General features: G+C 37.9%; 1 protein-coding gene across 4 annotated transcripts in view; it reads right to left on the bottom strand.

The window, feature by feature from the left end:
• Nucleotides 1-1,023: 1,023 nt before the first annotated feature.
• The window catches only part of B3GALT1 (beta-1,3-galactosyltransferase 1), a 206,224-nt gene continuing 193,033 nt past the window's right edge, over nt 1,024-14,214 (bottom strand). For 3 of the 4 annotated variants that reach the window (XM_064514880.1, XM_064514881.1, XM_064514882.1), the window contains 2 exons: nt 6,755-6,793; nt 1,024-6,180 (listed from right to left, as the gene is read on the bottom strand). In XM_064514880.1, coding sequence (XP_064370950.1) covers nt 4,971-5,951 — 981 coding nt within the window. In that variant the 5' untranslated portion in view covers nt 5,952-6,180; nt 6,755-6,793 and the 3' untranslated portion in view covers nt 1,024-4,970. The remainder of the gene's footprint in view (nt 6,181-6,754; nt 6,794-14,214) is intronic. The other variant, XM_064514883.1, reaches the window with a different exon arrangement.

The raw sequence follows: 14,214 nt of genomic DNA, 5'->3' as shown, positions 1-14,214 counted from the left end.
AAACTCATTATAATTTGAAAGGTGATGGTGTTGCTGTGGGCACTTCCAGAATGCCCAAGGACTCGGCAGCAGGCTTCAGCTGCTTCTGAAATGGGTGACACAAGGAAAGGTACACTTTGGTTTGCAAAAGCTACATTTATCCTCTTGAGTGTTTTATTCTCTCTTCAATTTTGTGAATGAATTCAGGTTACTGAGCTCTGAAGCCAGTAGTCAGAGAGGGTAGATGCTTATTTCTGTACAGGAAATCGCAAGGAGGAGAGTGGAGAGGGAGGAATTCTTTTGTGTAGTTCTTAAAATAAAAGAGACTTTGTCTTGGGTTTTTGTTTGTAAATTTTAGAATTTGTAAGATTTTCAATTTTATTTTGATTTGAAGACCCTAGGGTCATCCAGGCCTTTGCACCTGACAAAATACATCCTCTTAATATATTCATACTGGGAGCCAAACACTACATTAGATCACCAGATAATCTGGGAATATTCAGACTGTGCTTCCTTAAGGCAAAACATCGCCTCTTTTATTTCGTGGTGCTTTTGGGGGGCTTTGAGAAGCACAAGGCGCTGTCTGTGTCAGCGGGTGACCCTGAGAGAGGCAGAGGAGTACACAGGCAAAAAGGAGGAGACCCTTGTCCTTGTCTAGGGATGCACCATGGCCGTCACTCAGCAACCCCAGAGCGAGGTTTTTGTGGTCCACTGAGATGTGGTGTTGGGGTGTTTGCAATTTCTCTTTTTGCTTTCTGTGCATAGCTTTTGGCTGGCTACAAGCATGCACATAAAGGTACCGCAGAGATAGAGGAACAGTTGTTCTACTGGGCTGATGGATGATCTCCACCTTAGAATTGCCTAACTTTAGTGTTATTAGCTGCAGATGCCAAAACAGCTGTATGAAGCAAAGCAGATGATAAACCCCTCGCTTAACTTGCTAGGTATTGCCATCGCTGTTTTAAGATTAAGTATTTGGAGTCAAATGAAGTAGTACCCCTGATCAGTGTGAGCATCAGTTTCATCAAATTACTACACAAATAATGAATAAATACAATATTTTCTTCTTTATTTTTGCCAATGATTTTTTAAAAATCTGCTTTTACAGAACAATAGTCTTCCCTGTGACAAATGAGCCTATTCATTGATATCATGCTTTGAGATGGTAGCATTTACATTTCTAGAGAGGTGAATAAAACTGTACATGACACCTTCAGTTTTTCATTTGACTTCATTCTTTTTTTTATTATTTAACATTGATACAAAAAAATAGTATCTTGATTAGCAGCTTTGCTGGCAATCCCACAAAACTGTAAATAATACTTTAATCTAAAAGAAAGCACTTCTACAGACACTATAGATAAAACAATATATACAATTTAGACAAATAAATACATAAGTACAGCCAGTCATATAATGATACACCTAAAGTTCAGTTACTGTCAACAAGTTTTTCTAGTTAATTACACTCTTCATTTACAATTTGCCATTGCCGTCTACATTATAAAGACAAAAAAATCCCCATAAAGAATCAAAATTGATACTCAACCTTATTATTAGGAAAGATGGAAAATGATTCTTGAGTCTTCTGTTTAAATATTCCCAAGGATTTAGCAAAAAATGCTATTGTGAAAAAATCCTCCAAAAGAGAGGGATTTTCCCCCTGTAGCTTCACAGTTCTATGTGCTTTGTTCATGTACACTTTGAAATTCAATTGTATTCACATTTTGATGGAAGTGAGAAAAAGCCAGCACATCTTAAACAAGTCATTTGCCCCATGCACAATGAAACAAAATGACCTTTAAATAACACAAGTATTTCTTTTGATTAAAGGAAGCCCAATACAAACACTGTTGTTACTTACCAGTACCCAGCGTGACACAAATACTTCTGAGTGAAAGGGACTATAAGCAGTCCCTATGAGGAGATGTATTGCTCCCTTTCTAGCTCCAGGTTGCAATACTGCAATTTTTTGAGCAAAGGGAAAATAATAGATCTATTTTATAGTTGTAACAAGCTAGTTTAGTATAGCATCAGAAAGTTAATAGAAGTAGAAAATTAGGCTTTTGTTGTTGTGTTGTTTTGTTTTGTTTTAATTCACCTGACATTAAAAAAAAGTCTTGTACATTCAAAAGTTAGGGCACACATGCTTAAGGCTCTTGAAACACTGGACAAATATAATGCCTAACTCAGCTCCATGCATAACAGAATACTACATAACAAGCAGACTCTACACATATATACAGCTGAATACAGAAGAAAATGCCTTGGAAATATATACATGAGTTCCAAGATGAACATTTACATTTCTGTTGACGATCTACCTATTTATAAATGCCAGGAAATATATTTTTCAGATATTATTTTCAAGATGTACCTTCTACTCATTAATGCAATCTGTTCAAACTAGGGGAAATTCAAGGCTGTCGTACCATTCGAGCCCTAAGGTACTGGGATTGGGAGCCCTACTGTCCTCTTAGTTTCTAACTAAAGGCCACAGAAGTGTCAGTGGGAGAAGTAAGGCCACCAAATCCATTCAGTTGTGGATTCAGAAACCCTAAATTACTGCACAGTGTGGAGGGATAGCAGAAGTGATTGTAGCCTCTTGGTTGAAATTACTACAAATCATGTCCACGGTAGGACTGACTCTGTGTTACATCATTTACCATAGACTGGGGAAGAATTCCACCCTAGTTTCACTTCATAAACTGTGTGTACTGTGGCTTGGGTATGGAAAGCTGAATTTCACCTGATTGATATGTGTGTGTGTGTGTATATATGTATATTTATAATATACATTATATACATATATTCATATGTGCAATTAATTGGACCTTGTTTTGCTGGAGTTTGAGTTTGACAGGAAGCAAGAGCAACTTTAACAAGGACTAGGTCAACTGGGAAGGATAAATCTTAATTATACTGTGAGAGATTCAGTACTTTTATGCAAGATTTCTGATTTTTATTTGTACAAGCTCCTGCTGATTAGCAGTAACTCATGGGTTAGCTACTGTGTAGCTTCACCTTTAGATCTGAAATAGGTCTTTAAGACTTCTACTGTTTGTGGCTTAAAGGCCAAATACTCTTTACCTTATTTACAAGTAGTTCTTCTCAAAACAATAGTGCTGCATTTGTGAATAAGGCTAACAATTTGTTATGAAACTGTAAACCTTTTGGGGTAGCATATTGATTCATCTGTTACTTTTGTAAAGTGCTATGTACACCTATGGCATGATATCAAATAATAGAAAAAGCAGAATCAGTTCAGAGTTTTCTTTAAATTCTGACAACTCTATAGACATCGTGAATGATGTACAGTCTTACCAGCTTTTCATACTTTACACATAACTCCAGCTGAAATGAAGGAGGCTTGTGTGTGTGTGCTGTGGACGTTGTGAGTAATCTGCAGCAAGTAATGTGTTTGGTGAATTTTGTATCGCTGTGACTTGTCTGTGAATTCTTCGTTCCAAGTTATTTGCAGAACGCTATTGTGTTTCAGTTCTTTGTTAGAAGATGGTGCTGGATAGAGATGGTTTGAACTTACCAAAGGATTTTCCAGGAAATAATTTTCATCACACTTTCTTTCGTATTCAAGACATATAAGCACACTTTGAAACTTGAATAAAATCTTGTGTACTTGATTTTTATCACATGCTTTGGGGATCTCTTGAGTTTTGATGCTTTCTTGAGTTGGAGCTCAGTGACTTTTCGGCTCTGTGATGAGCAACCTGGGAGCTGCAAACTTGTAACAGAGGCTACAGGTGATTCTTAAAAGCTCTACTTTGCTGTGAAATTTGTACATAACTGTCATAGAGTCTGTATGTTGCCCAGTCGACAGAAAATTGATTGCGTTCCTTTACTGGACAAAATTCTGGTCTTCTACACCATTAAAAATCTGGAATCTGGAGTAATCTCGTTTACATATGCACTGTAGCAAAAAGTAGAGCTTATCCTTAAGAAAAGTTGTGTGTTGTATTTTTCAGGTAAATAGTGTGCTGACTGATGTTGAAGAAATAGGCTTATTAATTGATATTTTTACTATTCAATAATATTATATATTGCTGTGTATGACCATTAATTTTAATTAAAATTATTAATTTTCTAAAAATGAGTCTCCATAATGTGTCAACATACTGCTAGTACTTGCAGGGAGAGATCCACATACACCAGTACTAATGATAAATGTTGCAATTTAAAATTAAAAGTTAAAATATAGTAATGCTTTTATAATGTATATTTAAGATGTTTCACGCATCTCCTGTGTCTTGTATTTTACCCACAGATTATATTTCATTTTAAAGCTCTATGGGTTGCTTTAGGTGCTACTTTAGGCTGACAGTAGAAAGAAATGGGATATTTTCCAAAATAATTCACAGGAATGCCATTTTGGGGATATGAATGTACTTCAGTGCGGGCTTGTTTCTGAGGCCTGTGGTACTTTGATGTACCTGTCTAAATTCTGCTGTTGAGCCATCAGTAAGCTGTTCTGAGATTGTACACATTGTACTCTAAATTATGCATGCCAGGATAGGTGTATGAGATCAGTGCAAATTTGTTTGACTTAAATTATTAATAAAGCTCTAAGTGAGGATGGTTGTAGGGTGTCAAAAAGAGATAACAGTATATTTTTAATTCTTCATTTCTTAGGGCCTAAGTCTTATCTCAGAGGCTAGGACATAAACTATCCTGAGCTGCTTAACAGTTCATTACTATCCTTTTTACATACAGATGCAGGAGCTGATGTGTGTGGTAGGGGATAATATACAAAATCTGAGCTTTGACTCTAGACTCTTTTGACTGGTGTAATATTCTTATGAAAAGAGCCTGAAGTCTGTAAACCAGTAGTCAAAAGAAGAATGAGAAATCAGTCATTAAAAACCCTCTCCCGGGTAGTATCTCACAGTTTAACCTGTAAATCAGCAGATCACTTTCTGTCAAAAAAAAAACAAACTAAAGCAAAAGCAAAAAAGGTATTTACATCTGTAAAAATCTTAACATCTAAGATGTTTCTTGCTTGACATATCATTCCAAATTCTGTGCATTTCTTCTGGCGTTATCTGGTGCACTGTAATCACTCTGCGGTACCTACACAAGCTGTAGGCCATTTTCCAGTGATTGAAGCCACTGTTTTGGAAGGGGTGAATGCCAAGCTTCCGAAGACAGAGTCCTACATACACGTCTTCAAGATGAAGAAGTCTGGTGTGAAGGGAGGTTTTGTAAATTAGTTCTGCTACATCAGCTGAAAAAATGTAGCCAGTGCCTGAACAGAATGGCGGGTAATTGCTATCAGGATACAAATCTCTAGGCATGTACCATTTACTGCGAACATCTCTTATCGGTCCTCCATTTATAACATAACCGGTAAAGTATCTTCTCCTTGGCTTGGTGTTGGGTTTGAGCAGCTTGTAAATAAGATTATCCATGTTTACAAAAATATCACTGTCTGTCTTCATAACATACTTTGCTTTTGAACAAAATGTTGCTACCCACCTCATCCCCATTAAAGTTTTCAGAGTTAGGTTATGATAAGAGTCAATAAAATCCTCCACGATAATGTCATGAAAAATTTGGCTTTCTTGTTCTACCATTTGATTTAGCACAGGATCTGCGTTTTTTCCGAGAAGAAATAGCGTGGCAATTTTAATCCCTTTGAAGTTGTTCTCATCTCCCCACGTTTCTCGAATTGCTTGCCTTGCATCAAATTCTTTGTGAGTTGTGCTGATAAGAATGACCAAGAAAGGGACACTCTTCTCACATTTATTGGGTTCGTTGATAAGAAAGTCAAATGAATGTGGATTAATAGGTCGAGTTCTTATATTGCCAAAGGAGACGTTTTTTCTGGCTATCGATATGCTATTGAACTGTCTGTGACCAGTGTAGGAAGAAGTAGGACGAGTTATACTTAAGTACCAAAGAGCACTTGCCCAGCAAACTACTGTCAAAACATACAAGCATGAAACCTTTGAAGCCATTGTTCTTGTAGCTCTTCTATTCAGTGTAATGAATAAATAGCCTTCTTACCAAGAATGTACCTACGTCCCAGACAGGCAGCATATTATTAATGAAACTTGAAAGTTCGATATAGAAAAGTAGCTCTGTAATCATTCATGGATCTCAAATAGGTGCTATTAACCCTGATGATACTCTGCTTTTCTTCTTTTACTAGCAGCAGCTTCCATTTCTTGGAATTCTCTGTTACTTCTGAAAAATACAAATAAAAATTTTCCATTGCTAGATCATAAAAGCCTAGGGCAAGAAAAATGAATTTAAATATGATTGGCCCTTAATAACCTACATCTATTAATGCTCTTCTCGGATATCCTTTGTTTCTCATGAAGTACCACAATGCAAGATACTGTACTAGAATATAGCATTACAGCTGAAGGAATGCTTTTATGATTGATAAATTATTGTAGATAATATCTAGTAAAAAAATTAAGTGTGCATAGCATGTTGGCTCTTCAGTTAACTTGCTGTAAACCCTCTTGTGGTTTCTTACCACTTTCTTGCTTCTTAGCCTTTTTTGGACTTCCGTGATCTTTCAAAATATGCTATGGAACATTTCTTAAATTACTTAGTGAAAAAGAATGTGATTTATCTTAGGATCAATAAATTTGTTGGCTAGTATGAACGTGAACATACACTATTCCTGTTCGGTCTAGATGATGCTAATGTCTGCCTAGCCAACAGTAACATACTCTGGAAATAAAACAGATTTGTGCTGATTCTTAAGCATAACTACAGTAGAGAAAATACTAGGTAAATATTGTCTTACCCATGTAAAGATCAGAATCCAAGTAGAATCCATAAATGTCTAGAAATAAATTGATACAATTTAATTATTTTTGCTGACTTCCTTCTCCTCTTCCCCCAAACTAGGCTTTATTTTTCTATTTTTCATGGAGAGAAAATACATCGTCTGTTTACCGTGTAAGATAGATCACACTGGCAATCTATTAACAGCATCACTTTACTGGCCAATGCTCAAAGTATGTGTGTATCTCGGCAAGGTCCCCAGCAGCAGGCCTTCCCCCTTTGCTGCGTTTGTGTCCTGCCTCCTGCACCAGGCTGCTTTTAAGCTTCCTTTGGTGCAGGGAAGCTCCAGCCCTGAAGCCTGCTTTACCCTCAGGGTATTTCCTGCGAAGGCTTCTGCGGGTCATCGTGGCACAAGCCGTTTAGACCGTTTAGAAGAAAGATTCCAAGCTATTGGGAGGGATTTTTTTTGGTCAGTTATGAAATCTACAGATACTGTTTGTCCAGAATGAATAATTCTTATACTGGCCCTCAAATTGATGTCTCTTGAAGTATTTTTTTTTCTTCTTTTCTACTTATTTTTTCTAGAGAAAAAAAGAGAGTTTAGATTCCTAGGTCTGGAATGTTTCATGTCTTCTCTATGGTAACTTCTTAGCAAAGTGCAGGTGAAGTGGTTAAGGGTGAATTGGCTATACTTTTCCTGACAAGTGACATTTTAGATTTAATTACTTTTTTAGGATGTTGTAGGGGAAAACAAAACAAAACAAAAAGAGACCCATCACAGAACAGCAGAAATAGCTCTGCTATTCCCACACTGCTGTGACATGGAAGATTAAAGTTCATGTTCCTGCTTCAACTGATTTTTTGGTCTACAGATCAAAACCAGATTCAGCAGAAAATGAAGTAAACAAAATTTGCAAATAGTGCAAATACAAAAGAAAGCTTGCTGTGAGGAGTCTTGCTCTGCCATTCCAGCTGAATGATTGCTGGCCCCTTCAGGACCCATCTCTCACTCCTTATAGTGATTCACGGAGGGAGGGAGGTTAGATAAGTAGCTATGTCACTTAAATTTTTTTGGCCATAAGGCAAAAGTTCATACAAATTATTTCCAATAACATTGTTCCTGCACAGTAATTCCAGTAATATTGACTTTGCATAAGAGAGACAATACCTGGCTTGATTAGGTAGGAAAACATGAAATAAGCACTGTAATGTGTGTTTCATCAGTGAGGATTTAGCAGTCAAGAATTTCAGCAGTTACCAAGTTCAGATATTAAAGACCCTGAATCAGCAAGGAACTAAACAAATGCCTCATCTGAACCTTGCTAGAACTGCTCCTGTATTTAAGGTTAATCACAAAGGCATCTTGCAAAATTATTCACAGTAACAAAGACCATAATGTAAATAAACCTTTCTCTTGTAATGCATTGTGACCTGAAACTAAACTCTGTTGCCGTGCAGTATGAGAGACTCGCATGTCAGGGACGTGAATTACAAAAAATTAAATAACAGTGTAAAATTAATGTGCTCAGAGCCTGTAAAACCTTTGTGCCAGGTATCTCATTTGGAAGAGAGGAGGATTTGAGCTACAATGAAATAGGGTCGCTACTTTCAAGCAAGCATTCAAACAACAACTGAGAGCACTTTCATGTCTGCACATTATTGTTGTTCCTTTAGCAGTTCATTTAACCCTCAGTGCCAAGAGCCTGGAAGGTCTTCAGAATATTGCTAACCTATTCAACGGTTAATGTCTCAGAAGCTGCCTTAAATGTTAAAATGCATACCAAATTCGTGAATAAGTTTTTTTTGTGTTACTAGTGTTGATACTGAATTCAGTGTATTGTCACTGTCAGAATGATTTTTTTTTTTTTTTAACTCTACCATGACGTTCTTGAACTTTTTGTTGAAATTTGTTTGAAGGCCCTCTAATGGCAGGATGTGAACTGTCACGGGGAGAGCAGAGAGTTTATATCAGCTTTGGCTTTTGTTTGTTGGGATAGGGCGTATTGCATTTGGGGACATTGTCACAGGCAAAGGGACGTGTCACCTCCTTTCCTCTGTTCTGTGGAGGGAAAGAAATCTTTTTTAGCAGGGTAGCAGTGACATTAAGCTCTTAGATTCTTGTTCTTACAAATGTTTTAATTCAATCTGTCCCTCTTCTCAACCTCACTGTCATCCTATTAGTAATTGAAGGCTCAAGCTTTGCTGGGGTAGATGATGTTGAAAAGCAAATGTTGGCATAATGCTCCCATATTGTGACTCAAAGTTGTGTACTTAATTGTGCTATTCACGGTTCATGCTGGGCAAGCCAGAGAAGTCATGCCGTTAGAGAACAGAAGCGGTATTGTGTAACCCGGGTAAGTAATTGACCTGAGCGAGCCTGTGAGTATTTGCAGCAAACCTTTTATGAGCTGACTGCACATCTAGAATAGTCCTCCAGATAATGAGCACCTTTGAGAATCTTGCTAACTGTTCATGGGCAATTTTCAGGCAGGCATAAAATTAGGTTTAGTAAATGTTTTTCACCGACTGCAGTATTTTAGGATGCTGCTGCTTCTGATCGGAGCTGTTTGATCTTTTCCTTTCAATAAAGTCTAACTCAGTTGTTGTATATAAGTCCAGTTGCATCAATGTAGTTAGGTCACGTCATAGAAACCACAGCTCTAGAAGCCCGGTGTACTGCCAGAGTCGTAATCCATACCCTGTCTCTACCTGGCACAGAAGTGTAACATAGGTGTTGGGTGCAGGCAGTCACGATGCTGAGCCCTGGGCAAGACCCCAGGTGAGGAGCCACAGGAGGCTGCGGCTGCTCATCCTGAGGCCCGAGAGCCTGTCGGAGAGAGCACGACTGAGCCAAAGCAACACCCTGCGTCTCTGCCACAATGTACCTATTCCTTCCCCTGAAAAAGAGGGAAGGCTGCTGCCAAGTTATTTAATAAACATAACAAATCCTGATAACTTCCTGAAACTAAGGAGTTTTTTTGTACGAGTTTTCTGCATTCATGGCTTTCACCTGTACGTGGAGCAAGGCGCTAAAACCTCTTTACCGTTTATGAAGTCCTTAAATTACCCAAGTAAAAGTCTGTGATTATTTTTGAATCTTGTTGAGATGATAATTATCCTGAACAACAAGAACACATCTACAAAGAAATCTGGGGAAACTGTTATGTTCTTGGCTGTATCTTTTCAAAGTAATTTCTTGAGCAAATTCTGGACAGATGGCATAGGTGATTTAACAGGGGATTGCAAGCTCTTTTCTAGCAACCTTCTTTGAAGGTTTCTTAGCCATTCCAGATGTTTTTGTTCTGCCTGAACAAAATAGATCTTGGAACATACCTGAAACCAAACTGTTGCTGAAAAGGAAGACTTTCTTCTCTAGAATATATATAGAAAGGGATTGTAGTAAATGTAGAAGCTGAAGTCTGGGGTTGGGGGGAAGGAAGTACAAATGTTCAGTTCAGTTTCAGGTATTTTAGAAAACTCAGTGTCTCTGTTTTGGGGCATCTCAGCTATCATACTTTATGGGAGGCTGGCTTCCATTCTCTTCCTTCTGAAACAGCTAGGATGAATGTTTTCTGAAAATCAGATTGCTTTTTAAGATATGCAATTTGAGATGTGCAGATACACGTAGAATCATTCCCTGTTCACAGAAATATTGATGATGGATTTTGCCCAAGGTAGTAGCTGAATGTAAAAGCAAGTACTTGCACAATAGATGCTTTTTCTCATGCCTGGGAGTGAGGACTGCACTGGATATGACCACGTGAGATTTCCTGTAGCTCCATTATCTTCCCAGTAAACCTGGCTCCGAATAAAACCAGCCTTGAAATGCTCTGTGCTGGGGACAGAGGACAAAGTGGTGACAGAGGACAAAGTGGTGATAGATACGAGCTTGTCCAAAACTGGATACTGTGAAAGTATGGGTTTGGGTATTTTGGGTAAGTAAAACATTCACAGTTGATTTGCTAACCAGAAAACAGTAAGATTTCTTAGAATTTGATATTCATAAGAAATTAAAGTGACTTTTAATCCCATTTGGCATGTCTCGACTTACAATTCCAGTAGCTCTATTTCTGTTCATCGTGGTCTTTTTTCCCCCCTCTTCCTCTTCCTTTTCCTCTTCCTTTTCCTCTTCCTCTTCCTCTTCCTCTTCCTCTTTTTTTTTTTTTTTTTTTTTTTTAACAACTCTCTTGAACATAATCATTCTGTGTTTGGATTGCCTAACCTTCTGCAGTGTGTCCAACTGTGATACCACGCAGCTCACTTTGAGGTGGGCAATGAAAGAAGAGACCAAGCCCTGAGGACTGGCTGTATGATGGATGGGTTTTAAAGTTTTAGTAAGCTGACAATGCTTGGCCAGATATTATATGTAGAATGGTTAATGGCTAGATTTACTCTACTCAAAATAATAATTTGGGAGGTACCAGTCAGCAGTTCTCTTTGTTATATTGCTGATTGTAAGTGATTTACCTGGAGCCAGGCCATGCTGGTGTTAATAGGAGTTTTGCTGTTGACATTAGTAGCAGGTATTTTAAGCAAATATTTTTAGCACTAGCTAAAGGGGAGAGAAAAGAAATGAAGAACATAAACTGAACAAGCAGAATAATTTTAAGCAGAAATCTTTTTCTTTCTTAAAAGTTGCCTGGGAGATGTCAAGTGTCAGTCTGTGCATTTTTTCCTCATGAATGCTTTTCAGAAACAATTTTAAAAAACACTTCGTGACTTCATGTTGTGATGGGTCGTTTGTGATTACATCAGTCATGGCCTGTTACAGCAGTAAAGTGTAAATTGCATCTCAGTGTGGTTATAAACTGATGCAAGTAACATATTTCACTTTGGGTTACCATAGCCACAACTGTTATTTTCTCTAGCTATTGTGCTGTGCTCTATTGTGAAATCTCACAGCAAGATTCCTTAACTCATGTCACCACCAAATCGGTTACAATATTTTGCATCTAAATGATGTATAGGACAAAAAGAAGAGAGCCTTTGAGTTCTTAAAAAAAATTTCAAGGGGAAGACCTTTAAAACTGCTTTAACAAAGTCTTTAGTACTCATGAAACAACTTTACATAATTTATTACAAGCGTCAATAGGTTAAATTACCTTCAAGTAATAGTGTTTGAAATCAAATACAGTCCCGTGCTTGTCATAATCTTCCTAATTTTCACTATTTCATTTGCTTTGTATTCATGGAGAAGCCTGTGAGGAGGCAGTCTGCGTTATGACACTGAGAATAGATGACAATGGCCTTGATTAGATAGATGCCTACCCTAGTGGTACTGCCATTCGCAATTAATCTTTGTCGTGAAAAGGAGGAGTAACGATTATGTGAAGACTGAAAAACCTGAAATCATGCTTGCAGTGTCTGTGGAGATGATAACTCACTGAACTGGATAATGAATCTACTTCCCATAACTCACATGCTATCAGGGGAAATCGGAGGAAAAGTACAAACAATTAAAACTTCTGGATTTACTGGCAAAAGTTCTAAAAAAGTTCTGCATCTGCCCATCAAGGTATCTGTCATGATGTTTGGGGAACTTTGCTTTTAAACCTAATCAAAACTGGGGGCACCACAGTCTGAAAACGTTAATTTTTGCTCTATATAAAAGTGTCAGAGCATAGCTCTTATTGATAGACAGTTACTAATGGGTTTCTTCCATATTTTACTTGTGTGTGTCCAGTAACTGTATTTATGCTAATTGTTATATCTTTTCCTGCTAATGATGGTGTTAACTTTATTCTATTTATGCACTTCTTAATACTAAACCTAGATTATCCAAGGAAGAGGGGCAAATCTTGTAATCTGAAGCTATTTCTGGACTGATTCATTAATTATTTCAGGAGTTACTTGATTTCTAGCGATTATGAACATGTTACCTAACATGTTAACGTCTTAAAGACATTAAAAGCTGTAACACCAGAGTGAGCATGTTTCTTTCAAATGATGTTTAAGGAGTTTCCCAGTTCTACCTGGACCAGAGTTTTGGTGGATGTATCCTGTCCTCAGTGCAAAGCCTTAGTAACCAAACTGCGCAAATGGTGGGTTCAAAAATCACTTGTTCTTCTCTGAGAGAGATGCCTTATGACTACTTCTTCATCTCAGGATGAGCGCTGTCTATAAGATGGCAGCTTGCTTTCTCCAAAAAGGGATGGTAAATGTATTGCTAAGCCCAAAAAACATTAGCCTAAAAATAGGGAGATTTTTAAAAGGCTGAAATGGTTTGAATTCTCTTGATTTATTTTCTCATTTTTCTCTGCAGCAATTAGGCTAAAAACTTCTGTGACCACATGGATTTTCTTTTTTTTTTTTTTTCCCTTTCCCTGGAAATATTCCCTATATTAAAGAGGTCCCCGAGCTTTTCTCCATCCAGGAACAGGTTGCAGGGTGGTTCCCCCCGCCCCCCCCCATGTTTGCATTACAATAATTAATGTGAGGTTGTGTGGTAAAGCATTTCTCACTGTGAGCTATTTATAAGCCATGCTTGAAGTTTCTAATTCCCTTTGTGAAATATTTGTGATACATTTAATGAAAGCTGTCGCTTTCAAAATTGCACTCGTCTTTCCCAGAACTGTAATGTTAAGAAGAAAAAATCCAAGCAACCAAATGAGTTTTGCTCCAACCTGGAAAATATGGGACATGTTTCAGCCAGATGACTTATCTTCAAATATATGAAAATTCAGTCTTTCTTGGGTGTACTATGGGGGGGGGGGGGGGAGTGATTGTCATGATTGAGATTCTTCAGTTTATAGGAACTTTTCCAGGTGTATTTTTTTAATAGCATCTCTTAAATCTGGCAGTGATGAGTAACTGCAGCTCTAACATAACCATGTAGGTGCTGCCTACAGCTGGCTGCACCCCTTCCCCACCAGCTGGTAGATATCCCTGACACTTTCCCTGCACTTCTTGAAGTAGCAGTACTGAGACACTGTAGTGCCCGCTGTACTTTCAAAAATACAGAAGTTATTTTAAAGAGAAAGAACAGTCATCTTGGAAAAGTGGGATTTGCCTACTCTTTGCACTGAAAGGAGGAGGAATGACATTCTCTTGGCTTGGGCCATTTGTCTTAAATACATGGAGTGGTACTTTCACACAAAGGAGCTCCTGTAGCCATCAAATGCTGTAAATCCTTAGAGATCCATTGACCACAGCGGAGCCAAGTCTGTCTGAGGGCTAGCACTTTTGGCTGTCAGCGATCTGTAATTGCCTATACAAAGAAGACTGGAAACATACTTAATTTCACTTCGCCATAGCTAAATGGCAGATGAAGTTTTGCTCAAACTTAAAAGTAAATGAAAACATACTTTTGTTGGGGATCGAACAAGAAAATTTCAACCTCAGAAGTGGGCATTTCTGCAAAAATATGAACATTGAAGAGCAAGCTAGTATTGGACTCTTTCAGCCAGCACAAATGGAGCATTTAACAGGCATGATCCCGGTCCATTTGCCAGCATTTAGATTTCTGAAGCTTACAGCTGA

This window comes from Dromaius novaehollandiae, chromosome 7, assembly GCF_036370855.1.
Source record: "Dromaius novaehollandiae isolate bDroNov1 chromosome 7, bDroNov1.hap1, whole genome shotgun sequence".
Taxonomy (NCBI): Eukaryota; Metazoa; Chordata; class Aves; order Casuariiformes; family Dromaiidae; genus Dromaius; species Dromaius novaehollandiae.
The sequence above is the reverse complement of the archived record's forward strand: the minus strand, read 5'-3'. Positions and strand labels throughout refer to the sequence as shown.